General features: G+C 37.6%; 1 protein-coding gene across 2 annotated transcripts in view; it reads left to right on the top strand.

The window, feature by feature from the left end:
• Nucleotides 1–16,726, top strand: part of CD96 (CD96 molecule) — a 110,237-nt gene extending 93,511 nt beyond the window's left edge. For both annotated transcript variants that reach the window (XM_017882382.1, XM_017882393.1), the window contains 3 exons: nucleotides 543–632; nucleotides 12,440–12,563; nucleotides 14,516–16,726. In XM_017882382.1, the coding sequence (XP_017737871.1) occupies nucleotides 543–632; nucleotides 12,440–12,563; nucleotides 14,516–14,624 (323 nt within the window). In that variant the 3' untranslated portion in view covers nucleotides 14,625–16,726. The remainder of the gene's footprint in view (nucleotides 1–542; nucleotides 633–12,439; nucleotides 12,564–14,515) is intronic.
• The last annotated feature ends 1,372 nt before the right edge of the window (nucleotides 16,727–18,098 follow it).

Here is an 18,098-nt window from a genome sequence, read left to right on the forward strand (position 1 = left end):
GTCAGCATGGATTTGTCTAGTCTAACGTTGCAAAGGAATTTTTATTAACCTTATCAAACACATTGATGTGGAGAAGGATCAGTACTTTGATCAGCTGAACCTCTCATACCAAGAGAATAGGATTAGAGCCTCACTTATCCATGATCCCCAGCTCTGGCCTTTTTCTGTACCACTTACATTTCTCATGGAGATTCTTTAGCAGACATCATTTTGTTGTTTGGAAGTATGGAGCTTCTTTTTTATTTTTTTTTTCAACCAATAGGAAATTTTCCTATTTTCAACCAATAGGATATTTTTTTCAATTAATAGGAATTTTTTTTTCAACTAATAGGAAATTTTATTCCTTTGGCAATTGTTAGACAAATCTCAGGATCCCAGCCTTGCGATAAATTGGTTCTTAATAAACTTTACACATAATATTTAAGGGATACTTAGACAATTTAAATTGAGTTCTTTCAAATAGCATATGAAACCCAGTCATGATTTTATACCACTTGATCAAGTTGAGATGTCTTGTCCATATATCCCCATTATATTCCTAGACAATGTCTTTACCAGAACAACCAGAGCATTTTCAGAAGTCCCCACAACTGCCAATGGATCTACGAAAACTAATCACGTCCATATCACTGGTAAGTCATTTGTCCTATTTTGGGGGATTTTATGCTTTATTCCCTCAACAAATATTTCTCAAGTACTTACCATTTGCCAGGCACTATGCCAGTTGTTGGATATACAGTGAAAACACTGGCTTTTTGAAGATCATAATCTATTAGCGATCATGTATAGTAAATAAATAATCACAAATAAATTTATTTTTGACAAGTACTATGATAAGGTGTTGTCGGAGTCAAACAGGAAGTCCTGATTTTAATTGGAGGATAGGACAGGACTCTATGAGGATATGATACTTAAATTAAAATCTGAGAAAAATAAATAAGAATTATCCAGGTGAAAAGTAGCAAAAAACATTTCAGGTCTATGAAAACATAGTCTGAGAAAGAAATCATTGGAACAAAGCGTACTCCTATAATTCAACTAATATAACATTGTCATGCAAAATGTAATCCCTCTTTTATATCATGAGAGAGCAAAAGATTCAATAAAGTTAGGACCTTCCTAATGAAGGTCATGATTGTAAGTTCACAAGCATAATCAACTTCAGGGGTGTTCACTTGACTAGTGAACACAACACCTAGGTACTCATCTCATTTTGTATCAAAGGTCATACAGTCTTCTGATCACTGGAGCATCATCTTGCACACGTCATGGCAATAAAGCTGCAAAGTGAGGTACTACAAAGATTTTAAGATATTGGTGCCTTAAAGAGCTGTCTAGTTTAGAGATGGGTCAGGAGTGGAGTTCCGCTTTTCCACTTCCATTGTGACAGCAGTGGTCTCATTTTCTATATTTGGTTGGGAAAAAAAAAATGTAGGCATTGATGTAAGACCTCTTTAAAATTTTTTGTTTGGCAAAAATGAGGGATCATGGCAGACAGGAAGCAGGACTAGATTGCACCTCTGCAGCATGCAGTCTTGCATTGTGAATTTTAGCTCCAGATCAACTGCAAGAACAAACCAGCAATCCCGAGAAAACCCCCAGACCCTCTGAAGGAAACAAACTGCTTCTGTAGCACCCAGGAGACACCTCAAATACTCTGGGAGGTGGATAGCCTCACACAAATTTTCAAGCCCGTCTCATCCTCCACCTGGAAACAGACTCGGGGCTGTTGGCAGGGTAGGGAGCACAGTGGGAGTGAGACTGGCCCTTCAGTTTGCACGGGAGCTCGATGAGGCCTGTGACTGCCGGCTTTCCCCCTCTTTCCTGACAACCTGCATGAATCAGCAAAGGCAGCCATAATTCTCCTAGGTACACAACTCCAGTGACCTGGGAATCTCACCCCCATCCCCAATAGCAGTGGCAGCAAGACCTGCCCAAGAAGAGTCTGAGCTCAGACATGCCTAGCCCTGCCTCGACCTGATGGTCCTTCCCTATCCAACCTAGTAGTGGAAGACAACGGGCATATAATATTGGGAGTTCTAAGGCCCTGCCCACCACCAGTCCCTCTCCAGACTACTATAGCTGATGCTTTCTGGAGAGCTCCACCTCCTAGCAGGCGGCCAACCGGCACAAAAACAAAGGATTAAACCACCAAAGGTAAGGACCCTCATGGAGTCCATTGCACCCTCTGCCACCTCCACCAAAACAGGCACTGGTATCCATGGCTGAGAGACCCATAGATGGTTCATATCACAGGACTCTATGCAGACAACCTCCAGTACCACCCTGGAGCCAGGCAGACTCGCTGGTTGGCTAGACCCTGAGGAGAGACAACAATCACTGCCGTTTGGCTCCCAGGAAGCCACATCCATAGGAAAAGGCAGAGCACCTACATCAAGGGAACACCCAGTGGGACAAAATAATCTGAACAACAGCCTTCAGCCCTAGACTTTCCCTGTGATGGAGCCTGCCCAAATGAGAAGGAACCAGAAAACCAACCCTGGTAATACGACAAAACAAGGCTCTTCAACACCCCCCAAAACAATCATACTAGTTCACCAGCAATGGATCCAAACCAAGAAGAAATCCCTGATTTATCTGAAAAAGAATTCAGGAGGTTAGTTATTAAGTTAATCAGAGAGGGACCAGAGAAAGGTGAAGACCAGTCCAAAGAAATCCAAAATATGACACAAGAAGTGAAGGGAGAAATATTTCTGGAAATAGTAAAGAAAAAAACCCAAAAATTCAGGAAACGTTAGACACACTTTTAGGAATGTGAAATGCTCTCAAAAGTCTCAGTGATAGAATTGAACAAGTAGAAGAAAAAAATTCAGAGCTCAAAAACAAGATCTTCAAATTCACCCCATCCAACAAAGACAAAGAAAAAAGAATAAGAAAATATGAACAAAGCCCCCAAAAGTCNCACATGAAGTGAAGGGAGAAATATTTCTGGAAATAGTAAAGAAAAAAACCCAAAAATTCAGGAAACGTTAGACACACTTTTAGGAATGTGAAATGCTCTCAAAAGTCTCAGTGATAGAATTGAACAAGTAGAAGAAAAAAATTCAGAGCTCAAAACAAGATCTTCAAATTCACCCCATCCAACAAAGACAAAGAAAAAAGAATAAGAAAATATGAACAAAGCCCCCGAAAGTCTGGGATTATGTTAAACAACTGAACCTATGAATAATCAGTGTACCGGAGGAAGAAAAGAATGCTAAAAGCCTGGAAAACATACTTGGGGTATAATCAAGGAAAACTTCCCCAGCTTTGTGACAGCCCTAGACATGCAAATACAAGAAGTACAAAGAACACCTGGGAAATTCATTGCAAAAATATCTTCGCCAAGGCACGTTGTCATCAGGTTATCCAAAGTTAAGACAAAAGAAAGAATCCTCAGAGCTGTGAGATGGAAGCATCAGGTAACCTACAGAGGAAAATCTATCAGATTAACAACAGATTTCTCAGTAGAAACCCTACAAGCTATAAAGGATTGGGGACCTATCTTCAACTTCCTCAAGCAAAAGAATTTTTAGCCAAGAATTTTGTATCCAATGAAATTAAGCATCATATATGAAGGAAAGAAAGATACAGTTGTTTTCACACAAACAAGTCCTGAGAGAATTTCACCAAACCACCACTACAAGAACTGCTAAAAGGAGCTCTAAATCTTGAAACAAGTCCTAGAAACACATCAAAACAGAACCTCTTTAAGCATAAATCACACAAGACCTATAAAACAAAATACAAGTTAAAAGCAAAACAAAATCCGAAGTACACAGATAACAAAGAGCATGATGAAAGCACTGGTACCTCGTATTTCAATACTAACTTTGAATGTAAATGGCCTAAATATTCCACTTAAAAGATACAGAACCGCAGAATGGATAAGAACTCACCCATCAACTATTTGCTGCCTTCAGGAGACTCACCTAACACATAAGGACTCATATAAACTTAAAGTAAAGGGGTGGAAAAAGGCATTTCATGCCAATGGACACCAAAAGTGAGCAGAGGTAGCTATTCTCATATCAGACAAAACAAACTTTAAAGCAACAGTGGTTAAGAAAGACAAAGAGGGACAGTATATCATGGTAAAATACCTTATATAACAGGAAAATATCACAATCCTAAACATATATCCACCTAACATTGGAGCTCCCAAATTTATAAAACAATTACTAATAGACCTAAGAAATGAGATAGACAGCAACAAAATAATAGTGGGGGACTTCAGTACTCCACTGACAACACTAGACCGGTCATCAAGACCGAAAATCAACAAAGAAACAACAGATTTAAACTATACGTTGGAAAAATGGGCTTAACAGACATATGCATAACATTTCATCCAACAACTGCAAAATATACATTCTATTCAAAAGTGCATGGAACTTTCTCCAAGATAGACCGTATGATAGGCCATAAAATAAGCCTCAATAAATTAAAGAAAACTGAAATTATATCAAGCACTCTGTCAGACGACAGTGGAACAAAACTGGAAATCAATTCCAAAAGGAACCTTCAAAACCACGCAAATACATGGAAATCAAATAACCTACTCCTGAATGAGCATTGGGTCAAAAATGAAATCAAGATGGAAATTTAAAAATTCTTCAAACTGAATTACAGTAATGACACAACCTATCAAACCTCTGGGATACAGCAAAGGTGGTCCTAAGAGGAAAGTTCACAGCCCTAAACACCTACATCAAAAATCTAAAAGAGTGCAAACAGACGATCTAAGGTCACACCTCAAGGAACTAGAGAAACAAGAACAAACTGAACCCAAATCCAGCAGTAGAAAGGAAATAACCAAGATCAGAGCACAATATAATTGAAACAACAACAAAAATACAAAAGATAAATGAAACAAAAACTGGTTCTTTGAAAAGGTAAATAAAATGCATAGACCATTAGCAAGATTAACCAATAAAAGAAGAGAGAAAATCCAAATAACCTCATTAAGAAACGAAATGAGAGATATTACAACCGACACCGCAGAGAGAATACAGAAGATCATTCAAGGCTATTATGAACACCTTTATGCACATAAACTAGAAAACCTAGAAGACATGGATAAATTTCTGGGAAAATACAACACACCTAGCTTAAATCAGGAAAAATTAGATACTCCGAATAGACCAATAACAAGCAGTGACATTGAAATGGCAATTTAAAAATTACCAACAAGGGCCAAGCTCAGTGGCTCATGCCTGTAATCCCAGCACGTTGGGAGGCCGAAGCCAGTGGATCATGAGGTCAGGAGTTCAAGACCAGTCTGGCCAAGATGGTGAAAACCCGTCTCTACTAAAAATACAAAAATTAGCCAGGTGCAGTGGCAGGTGCCTATAATCCCAGCTACTTGGTAGGCTGAAGCAGGAGAATTGCTTGAACCTGGGCAGCAGAGGTTGCAGTGAGCCATGATTGTACCATTGCACTCCAGCCTGGGTGACAGACTGAGACTCCATCTCAAAAAAAACAAATTACCAACAAAAGAAAGTCTAGGACCAGATGGATTCACAGCAGAATTCTACCAGACATTCAAAAAAGAATTGGTACCAATCCTACTGACACTATTCCACAAGATAGAGAAAGAAGGAACCCTTCCTAATTCATTCTATGAAGCCAGCCCCACCCTGACACCAAAACCAGGAAAGGACATAACCAAAAAAGAAAACTACAGATTTTTCTGAACATAGATGCTAAAATCCTTTAAAAAAAAAAAAAAAAAAAAAAAAAACTAGCTAACCAAATTCAACAACATATCAAAAAGATAACCCACCATGATCAAGTGGGTTTCATACCAGGGATGCAGGGATGGTTTAACACACACAAGCCAATAAATGTGATACACCACATAAACAGAATTAAAAACAAAAATCACATGATCACCTCAATTGATACAAAAAAAAATTCAACAAAATCCAGCATCCCTTTATGATTAAAACTCAGCAAAATTGGCATACAAGGGACATACCTTAATGTAATAAAAGCCATCTATGACAAACCCACAGCCAACATAATACTGAATGGGAAAAAGATGAAAGCATTCCGTCTGAGAACTAGAGCAAGACAAGAATGCCCACTCTCACCACTCCTCTTCAATGTAGTAATGGAAGTCCTAGCCAAAGCAATCAGACAAGAGAAAGAAATAAACGGCATCTAAGTCAGTAAAGAGGAAATCAAACTGTCACTGTTTGATGATGATGATTGTTTACCTTGAAAACCCTAAGGACTCCTCTAGAAAGCTCCTAGAACTGATAAAAGAATTCAGCAAAATTTCCGAATACAAGATTAATGTACACAAATCAGTAGCTCATCTATACACCAACAGCGACCAAGCAGAGAATCAAATCAAGGACTCAACCCCTTTTACAATAGCTGCAAAAAATAAAATAAAATACTTAAGAATATCCTAACACGGGATTCAAAAGACCTCTAAAAGAAAAACTACAAAACACTGATGAGATAAATCATAGATGACACAAACAAATGGAAACACATCCCATGCTGATGGATGAGTAGAACCAATATTGTGAAAATGACCATACTGCCAAAAGCAAACTACAAATTCAATGCAATCCCCATCAGAATACCACCATCATTCTTTGCAGAATTAGAGAAAACAATTCTAAAATTCATATGGAACCAAAAAAGAGCCCACATAGCCAAAGCAAGACTAAGTAAAAAGAAGAAATCTGGAGGCATCACACATCTGATTTCCAACTATACTATAAAGCCATAGCCATCAAAACAGCATGGTACTGGTATAAAATAGACACAAAGACCAATGGAACAGAATAAACCCAACTACTTACAGCCAACTGATCTTCAACAAAGAAAACAAAAACATAAAGTGGGGAAAGGACACCATTTTCAATAAATGGTGCTGCGATAATTGGCTAGCCACATGTAGGAGAATTAAACCGGATCCTCATCTCTCACCTTATACAAAAATCAACTCAAGATGGATTAAGGACTTAAACCTAAGACCTGAAACTATAAAAATTCTAAAAGATAACATTGGAAAAATTCTTCTAGACATGGGCTGAGGCAAGGATTTCATGACCAAGAACCCAAAGCAAATGCAATAAAAACAAAGATAAATAGCTGGGACATAATTAAACTAAAGAGCTTTTCCATGACAAAAGAAACAGTAATCAGAGTAAACAGACAACCCACAGAGTGAGAGAAAACCATCACAATCTATACATCTGACCAAGGACTACTATCCAGAATTTACAACTAACTCAAACAAATTAGTAAGAAAAAAGCAAACAACCCGATCAAAAAGTGTGCTAAGGACATGAATACACAATTCTCAAAAGATATACAAATGGCTAACAAACATATGAAAAAATGTTCAACATTACTAATAATCAGGGAAATGCAAATCAAAACAACAATGAGATACCACCTTAGTCCTGTAAGAATGGCCATAACCAAAAAAATAAAAAAACAGTAGATGTTGGCATGGATGTGGTGAACAGGGAATGCTTCTACACTGCTAGTGGGGATGTAAAGTAGTACAGTCACTATAGAAAACAGTGTGGAGATTCCTTAAAGAACTAAGCTATCATTTGATCCAGCAATCCCACTACTGGATATCTGCCCAGAGGAAAAGAAGTCATTATTCAAAAAAGATACTTGCCCATGCATGTTTATAGCAGCACAATTCACAATTGCAAAATTGTGGAACCAACCCAAATGCCCATCAATCAATGAGTGGATAAAGAAACTGTTTTTTTACATATATATATATATACACACACACACATACACACACACACATATATATATATACACACACACACACTATGGAAAACTACATAGCCATAAAAAAAGGAATGAATCAACAGCATTTGCAGTGACCTGGATGAGATTGGAGACTACTATTCTAAGTGATGTAACTCAGGAATGAAAAACCAAACATTGTACATTCTCACTGATATGTGGGAAGCTAAGCTATGAGGACACAAAGACATAAGAATGACACAATGGACTTTGGGGACTTGAAGGGAAGAGTGGGAGGGGGTGACAGATGAAAGACTACAAATATGGTGCAGTGTATACTGCTTGGGTGATGGGTGCACCATAATCTCATAAATAGCCACTAAAGAACTTACTCGTGTAATCAAATACTACCTGTACCCCAATAACTTATGGAAAAATAAAACCTTTTGTTCTTTCCTTTATCTAAAACTTTGGAGGTAAAATATTATATCTCACCCTATTACCACGGTGGAGCTTAGTAAATTTTGACTTGTGTGAAACAGAACTTTGTCTAGACCTGAGTTGACCAATTGTCTCTTTCATGATCATGCTACTCTAGTGGTTTGAACTATGTAAACCTTCTAGTCATCTGTATATACAATGTATCACATGATTATGTATTATTGGACTACATGGGTCTCCGGGGAACCCTCAGTTTNTGATTGTTTACCTTGAAAACCCTAAGGACTCCTCTAGAAAGCTCCTAGAACTGATAAAAGAATTCAGCAAAATTTCCGAATACAAGATTAATGTACACAAATCAGTAGCTCATCTATACACCAACAGCGACCAAGCAGAGAATCAAATCAAGGACTCAACCCCTTTTACAATAGCTGCAAAAAATAAAATAAAATACTTAAGAATATCCTAACACGGGATTCAAAAGACCTCTAAAAGAAAACTACAAAACACTGATGAGATAAATCATAGATGACACAAACAAATGGAAACACATCCCATGCTGATGGATGAGTAGAACCAATATTGTGAAAATGACCATACTGCCAAAAGCAAACTACAAATTCAATGCAATCCCCATCAGAATACCACCATCATTCTTTGCAGAATTAGAGAAAACAATTCTAAAATTCATATGGAACCAAAAAAGAGCCCACATAGCCAAAGCAAGACTAAGTAAAAGAAGAAATCTGGAGGCATCACACATCTGATTTCCAACTATACTATAAAGCCATAGCCATCAAAACAGCATGGTACTGGTATAAAATAGACACAAAGACCAATGGAACAGAATAAACCCAACTACTTACAGCCAACTGATCTTCAACAAAGAAAACAAAACATAAAGTGGGGAAAGGACACCATTTTCAATAAATGGTGCTGCGATAATTGGCTAGCCACATGTAGGAGAATTAAACCGGATCCTCATCTCTCACCTTATACAAAATCAACTCAAGATGGATTAAGGACTTAAACCTAAGACCTGAAACTATAAAATTCTAAAAGATAACATTGGAAAATTCTTCTAGACATGGGCTGAGGCAAGGATTTCATGACCAAGAACCCAAAGCAAATGCAATAAAACAAAGATAAATAGCTGGGACATAATTAAACTAAAGAGCTTTTCCATGACAAAAGAAACAGTAATCAGAGTAAACAGACAACCCACAGAGTGAGAGAAAACCATCACAATCTATACATCTGACCAAGGACTACTATCCAGAATTTACAACTAACTCAAACAAATTAGTAAGAAAAAAGCAAACAACCCGATCAAAAGTGTGCTAAGGACATGAATACACAATTCTCAAAAGATATACAAATGGCTAACAAACATATGAAAAAATGTTCAACATTACTAATAATCAGGGAAATGCAAATCAAAACAACAATGAGATACCACCTTAGTCCTGTAAGAATGGCCATAACCAAAAAAATAAAAAAACAGTAGATGTTGGCATGGATGTGGTGAACAGGGAATGCTTCTACACTGCTAGTGGGGATGTAAAGTAGTACAGTCACTATAGAAAACAGTGTGGAGATTCCTTAAAGAACTAAGCTATCATTTGATCCAGCAATCCCACTACTGGATATCTGCCCAGAGGAAAAGAAGTCATTATTCAAAAAAGATACTTGCCCATGCATGTTTATAGCAGCACAATTCACAATTGCAAAATTGTGGAACCAACCCAAATGCCCATCAATCAATGAGTGGATAAAGAAACTGTTTTTTTACATATATATATATATACACACACACACATACACACACACACATATATATATATACACACACACACACTATGGAAAACTACATAGCCATAAAAAAAGGAATGAATCAACAGCATTTGCAGTGACCTGGATGAGATTGGAGACTACTATTCTAAGTGATGTAACTCAGGAATGAAAACCAAACATTGTACATTCTCACTGATATGTGGGAAGCTAAGCTATGAGGACACAAAGACATAAGAATGACACAATGGACTTTGGGGACTTGAAGGGAAGAGTGGGAGGGGTGACAGATGAAAGACTACAAATATGGTGCAGTGTATACTGCTTGGGTGATGGGTGCACCATAATCTCATAAATAGCCACTAAAGAACTTACTCGTGTAATCAAATACTACCTGTACCCCAATAACTTATGGAAAATAAAACCTTTTGTTCTTTCCTTTATCTAAAACTTTGGAGGTAAAATATTATATCTCACCCTATTACCACGGTGGAGCTTAGTAAATTTTGACTTGTGTGAAACAGAACTTTGTCTAGACCTGAGTTGACCAATTGTCTCTTTCATGATCATGCTACTCTAGTGGTTTGAACTATGTAAACCTTCTAGTCATCTGTATATACAATGTATCACATGATTATGTATTATTGGACTACATGGGTCTCCGGGGAACCCTCAGTTTCTACTTTGACAGGGGTGAGAATCAGGAAGACCTCGAATCCCTGGATGTATGTTGTATGAAAGGGAAAAGTCTTCAACACTCTAACAAATGCTAACATGATAACATCACATGGTTTCAGTCCAGGCTTTGTACAAACACAGAAAAGATGTGATAGCAAATATTAAATATAGTTCTTTGACCTGTATTTTTTGAGATTTTGCTGTATGACAAGCAGTGTAATAAAAATGGGGAAATTAAAGAAATTTAAATACTTGCTTCACTCACAAGCAGTTTACTACCTAGTTGAGACAAGGAAAGAAAACCAATCCAGATAGCTTTTTGCCCAAATGATCTATGTAATCGAAGTACCTAAAGAACTATCAATCATGTATAAGAAATTTCACTGGAGTATCATTAGCAATAACAAAGTCTGGAAACAATTTAACCATCTAACATTGTGAGATAAATTAAATAAACTGGTATATCCATTGAACTATTCAGTCATTTAATAGAATGAGATAAATCTCTGTGCAGTGCTATGGAAAGTATTCCAAGAATGTTTTTTAAGAAAAAGAGGCCAGGTGTACATCTTTTGGCCTCTTATTCTTTAAAACATGTAAAATGTAAAATGTTAAAATGTAAAATGGTTTTTACATTCTTAGATTAGTTTAAAAGCTCAAAATCACTAATCCCTAGAGAAATGCAAATTAAAACCACAATGAGATACCATCTCACATAAGTTAGAATGGCTATTACTAAAAAGTAAAAAAAAAAAAAAAAAGAAAGAAAGAAAGAAAGAAAGAAACTGATGCAGGTGAGATTGTGAAGAAAAGGGAACGCTTATACACTGCCGGTGGGAATGTAAATTAGTTCAGCCATTGTGGAAAGCAGTTTGGCTACTGCTCAAACGCCTTAAAAAAAAATTACTACTTGAACCAACAATCTTATTATATTGGATATATACCCAAGGGAATATAAATTGTTCAACCATAAAGACAGATGAACACATATGTTCATCACAGCACTATTCACAATAGCAAAGACATGGAACTAACCTAAACACCCATCCACAGTGACTGGATAAAGAAAACATGGTACATATACACCATGGAATACTATGAAGCCATAAAAAAGAATGAGATAATATTATCTGCAACAACATGGATGGAACTGGAGACCATTATCCTAAGCAAACTAACACAGGAATAGAAAACCAAATACAGCATGTTCTCACTAATAAGTGGGAACTAAACATTAAGTACATATGGACACAAAGAAGAGAACAACAAACACTGAGGCCTTCTGAAGGCGAGAGGAGGGTAAAGATTAAAAAAAACAAAAAACAAAAAACAAAAAAAACCTACCTATCAGGCACTATGTTGATTACCTGGGTGACAAAATAATCTGTACACCAAATCCCCACAGCAAGTAATTTACCTATATAACAAACTTCACATGTACCCCTGAACCTAAAATAGTGAAAAAATGAAAAAGAAGCCATGGACAGAATAGTGTGTATAATATGCCCCCAATTGTAATAAAAGAGGTATATATTCATGGTACATATGTATGCTTATATATATATCCATGGAAATTTTCTGATAGGATACATCATTAACTCTTAAAAGTTATCACCTCGTGTAGGTAACAAGGCATAGACATGCCCACCTCCAGAGTATGATCATAGCCGATGAGAATCCCCATGGCCTTTGAAGAAAATATGTTTCACGTAGGAGAAATAGTTTAATTAATCCTGTTTTCCAAAAGCCAAAATTTGGGATTAAAGTTCATCTTTCTTTATGCCCTTTTCAGGTATTGTGGTCAGTAAGCCCAAAGATGGAATGTCCTGGCCAGTGATTGTAGCAGCTTTACTCTTTTGCTGCATAATATTGTTTGGTCTTGGTGTGAGAAAATGGTGTCAATACCAAAAAGAAATGTGAGTATAATATTAACACATGTAGGAACTGACAACTTTTCATTGTAAAATATTCATCAGTACAATATATTATTACTCTGTGAAGCTCCTCCCATATTTTAATGAAGAAATAAGGCTCACAGAAGCTCAGAGAGATTATATAGCTTTCCCAGCATCACACAGTTGGGATTAAATACACAACTCCTGACTCAGTATCCCTCTCTGCATTGGCCTAGTCAGGCTGTAACATTCATCAGATAGAGCAAGTCTGTGGACATGAAATGAGAACTGAGCCTTACCTCCCCTCAAAACTAAAACTGATTTTCTTTTAATCTTCATTATTTTCATTTTCATGTATCTTTGAACTGCCTAGTCTCCACTGGTCCTAGATGCTCAAGTGTGAAATTGAGTGAGAAAGATAATTTTAAGAGATTTCCAGCCACTTTTTCACTACAGTGGGCTTTACTGCCCTTTTCCTTTTTTCCCAAGCAGAAAAGAAAGTAAGCATTGGGTTACTCGTTTTTGTCTTGTTGAAATATTTTCCAAAACCCTTCTCCAATCAGCAGGCTGAAATGGTACATAAGGTTAAGCCTCATTTTTCTGACTTGCTATTTTGAGTCAGCCTGGATTGGGCCGTCATTGGAAGAGACCCCAGTACCCAGAGCTGATCTTCCACTGGTCTTACTACCACTCTAAGATAACATTAACCATCTTGCCATATGCTTTTCTACCTTTTGCAGAGTATCCTTGAAGACTCTACAACCACATACAGGGAGTGGTGAATACAACACTAAACCAGAAGTTAGAAATTCTGGGTTATTTTCCAAGGACTACAATTTGGCCACCACATGACCTTGAGAAACTCATAATTCCTCCAAAAAACAAAAGTAAAACAAAAGTGCACATTTTGTAGAATTGTACCTACCTATTAATACATATGAAGTCTCCGTTAAAGCATCTGAAAATTGGGTAACAGGGATTAGAGAGCTTTATATTAAATGAACAAATGAAATCTGAAAATCTGAATTGATTTTTTAAATTGTTCTGTATTCAAGTGTTTGTTTTATATAGAGATGAGAATCAATCTCTCCATCCTCCTTCCCCCACCACCCACTATTTATCTCTCCTAAGAGGCTATGGATTGCCAGGGCATGGAGGTGTTTGAGTGATGGACATAAAGATGTTCACAGATATATTTCTGTTTCCTGATATCAAGATAGCTAGAGCATTTGTATAGCTAAATTCCACACTAACTTGGCTCTTTAACGCATTTCAGAAAAAGAGATGACTTGCACTAACATAAAATAGTGCTTTGTGCAAAGATGGCTTTAAGAATGTTCACTGATTCAAACAAAAGGGATTTAGGCATTATCTAGCCAGTACTCAGGGATTGAGAAGAGCTTTACTTCCCATCTCTACCATATCCCCACAGTACATAGTGAGTGTTTGGGCAAAGGCTGGGGCTAGGGTTAGCAAAGAGGCTATATGAAAAGCTTCAGTCTTAAATCCTAGAATTTTAAGATTTAGTCTCGGGAGGAAAATTTTAATCCACATAAGAGAAACATTTCTTCTATTAGGAGGCAGTTTTCATGCAGAGTATCAGTTATGGTGAAAAGACTTGAATTGTCAGTCTGGTTCTCTTGAGCAAGTTGTTTAAAACCTCTGAACCTCAGTTTTATCTGTAGATGGTGATGCATTTCCTGCACACAAAGTAAATAATGTTATGACAAAAATGCTTTGCAAACTACAAAGTACCATCTAAATATTAACTAATAGTAACATCATGAGGTTCAAATGGCTGACAGGACTAACAAGCACAGGGTTATGCCAGCAAAAATGCTGAAAGAACTGGGAAGGTATGTCTCTTTCTCATCAATCTGTGTTCTCCTTTAAAGAAACAACGCATGTCTGTGTGTGTGTGCATAACACTGCCTTACATTCTTAGCACTGAAAGACCAATATTTTGTTCCTAGCATGGAAAGACCTCCACCTTTCAAGCCACCACCCCCTCCTATCAAGTACACTTGCATTCAAGAGCCCAACGAAAGTGATCTGCCTTATCATGAGATGGAGACCCTCTAGTCTCGTGAGACTTTGCCCCATGGCAGAACTCTGCTGGAATCTTATTGAGAAGGTAGACATTGTGCTTTATTAATATAGTCGCCCTTCAGCCACGCCTTTGCTGCAGCTGAAATGGAAGTCAGAAGTGAGTGGCCTGTTTTCCCAGCAACTCACCCCCCTTCATCTCCAAATGCCTGAAGCTTAACCAAGAGTGAGAGGATATGTCATGTTCACACTCAACGCAATTTGTAGTGGTTTTCTTGCTTATGTAAGAAGTACACATTAGGCTGCCATCATCAAAAAAATACAGTATTTTCATTTAAATTCTCTGAGAGAGGGACAACAATGGTTTCAAGTGTATGCCTATGCCTGATCCTCTTATTTGAACATCTATCAACATTGTAAACTCTTTGCCAAAATCCTGGGGCTTTGTTGCATTCCCTAAGATAATCATTATAGGAAAAAGAATATGTAAAAGTTCTAACGAGGCTGCCAAGTAATGGAGAAGTATTGTTAGTCTTCATATTGGAATTCTGTTGTTTATTTTCATGGACAGAAAACAGAATACTTTGCACAGGAACCACATTTTCAATCCTCCTTCACTGTCTTCCCACCATGTTCAGCCCAGACTCCTGCCATGTGGACCAGGATGAAGAGGGATCAAAGAGATAATTAGCCAACAACCAAGTAACCTAGAAGATATAAAATTCCACTGGCCTCTAAAATTATATTAGCCAAGAGTGGTCTCATCTGAGTGCCTTCGTGTGTATGTCCATCAAACTGGTACCAAACTGTTTTGTAAGTAAACAGGCAGCCTGCGTCCAACCCTACTCATCTAATTCCTGTTTTTCTCTTTTTCATCTGGGGACTTTCCTGTTCATTTAACCTGCCTGTTTTGATCTGTTTTGAAAAAGAGAAATAGCCTCAAATCAGATCAGCACTGATTAATTAACCCTGCTCCCACCAATCTTTTACAGAACAGTTGAAGCAGAATGTGCAGGTGTCAGAGAAGAAACCTAGTCAGCCAGACGTGTTCTGTATTCAGCAACAGTTTGTGAGGAAATAAATGACTAATCCTCCTCGTCTCTTGAAACCTTCCCACACTCCCTGCTCCAGGAGGGAAAAACAGATGTTGTTGACAGATAGTGATAGGCAAATTCTGTGTGGACTTTAGTCTCAAAAGGAAACTTTAGTTCACTTGCAGTATGCTTATCCCTGACTGCACATGAGAATATCTTGTGCAGAGTTATTTGGAGATTATGTCTTTTTCTTAAATACCATGGCTGTCACACTTCAGTTTAATTAAATCAGAATGTCTGAGGAGTGAGGCACAGGCATCAGCACTCTCAGATGATTCACATGTTCAGCAAAGTTGAGAACCATCGAGCCAGTGGAAGTTCTTTCTCATCACTCAGAATCTTAGGTAGGTGCTTAACTCTTGTGGTGGCCAGCCTCCAAGATGAGCCCCAATGTTTGTGCCTCCTACTATTCACACCCTTATACAGTTCCCTCCGATGCTGAATACAGATGATTTGTATAACCTGGGGCCAGGATTAAGGTGAGGCAATCAATGTATCTAGGGAAAAAAATGTAAGGAGGTATTCACACTCAGGGTCATGCACTTGCACAATGTTGAGATGGAGTACCAGTCTCATCCTTGGTATAGCCAAAAAAGCTTAGAAATGACCAAGGCTAGGTCACAAAATACACTGTGGCTTCCACTTTGATCTCTCTTTGACCACTGACACTGGGAAAAGTCCATTCCCATGCCATGAAGACACCCAGGCAGCCCTATTGAGAAATCTACCTGTCAAGGAACTGAGGTATTTTGCTAATAAGCACCAACTTGCCAGCCATCTAAGGGAGCCATCTTGGAAGCAGATTTTCCAGCCTCCAGTCAAGTCTTCAGATAATTGCAACTTCAGCTGATCTTTTGACCAAGACCTAAGGAGAGCCAGAACTACCCAGCTAAGCCTTTTTCTAAACTTCTGAACTTCTAACACTATAAAATAATAAGTGCTTGTTGTTTAACACGATTAATTTTGAGTATAATTTGTTACATAGCAATAGATTACTGAAATACAGCTCAATAACTAGAAAAATAAACGGTTTACCTGCCTTAATTATTTATCTATAATTCCTTATTAGTTCTCAAGAAACAAATGCTAGCTTCATATGTATGGCTGTTGCTTTGCTTCATGTGTATAGTGATTTGTATTTAATGCGACTTAATCATCAGTAATTTGTGTACAAAGCATTATGGCTTTATTTTACTGTTTTACTAGAACATATGAATATAAGTAGAAGGTGGGGGTAGAGAGTGGCAGAGTTGGAGGTATCTGGATTGTTTCACTAAAGGGAGAGACAGTTTTATAGTATAACATAAATCCATGTAATTTATCAATCCATCACATGACAGGTGTCTCACTGTGTTTTTATATTAGCTCTTCTTTGAAGTATACTCTTTTAGTCTCGTAATTAAGTTCTGGCCAGCATTTGCACATTCATTACCACTTGAATAGAGTGAGCAGTTGCTTATAAATGGGGGGATCTTCAGTGAGTAGTTCAGAGGAACTTTTCACAAACCTGCAAATTGGAGGGGCTCCAGTTGCCTTTTAGGTAGTGCTGTGAGCTTGACCACCCTTATTTGACTAAAATGACAGTTTCATTTGAACCCTAAATTGTGTGCAAGTAAATTCATACAGTGTCTCAACCAGCAACTCCTGTCGCCAGAAGTGAATTTAGCTCTGCCTCATAGGAGAAATAGCAATACTAGACTCTAATCCCTAAAGTTTCATTTTCACTTAGAAAAAGCCATATGTAAACATGTTTGTCGCTCATTTCCAAAGCACTATGTGTTAGTGAACATTGTTATTCATATATTCATTTCCTTACCCACCTGCACCAGGAGCACACCTCAACTTGACAATGTGATTTGTTTTGCAATGGAGTATCATGGGCATGACTAACCCATGGTTTGAAAAGTACTTCTATGATTGGTTTCACTCTCTTCTTTTCTACCATCACCATGAGAAGATCATTTCCAGACTAGCCTACTAGTGCCAAGAAGAAAAAGAAAGGCTCATGGAGCAGAACCACCCAAGGCTGGCCCAGTCTAGATCAGCAAAACCCACAGCCTACCTCAACAGGCACATAAGTTAAATACTGTTGCATGCCACTGAAATTGTGTGATTATTACACAACATTGTAGCAATAGTTAACCTACACATATAGATCCAGAGGTAGGCATATTTTAGCTCATATGTAAGTGCCTAATGCATGCTTTTTTTAAAAAAAAAAAAAAGAGTATTTTCTATTTTCTTTGGTTCAACATGAGTTTTGTTTTAACAGGAAGATATGGCTGACTTCACCAAAATAACTTTTTAAAAATCATAGAACATTTGACCAGGATGGGTATTAGAGGTCATTTTACAAATAGTGAGTTAAGGGTTCTGTGAAATTGACTTGTCCAAGGTCACACAATTAGAAATGGTA

The sequence above is a fragment of the Rhinopithecus bieti genome, unplaced genomic scaffold (assembly GCF_001698545.2).
Source record: "Rhinopithecus bieti isolate Rb0 unplaced genomic scaffold, ASM169854v2 scaffold_777, whole genome shotgun sequence".
In the NCBI taxonomy this organism is placed as follows: Eukaryota; Metazoa; Chordata; class Mammalia; order Primates; family Cercopithecidae; genus Rhinopithecus; species Rhinopithecus bieti.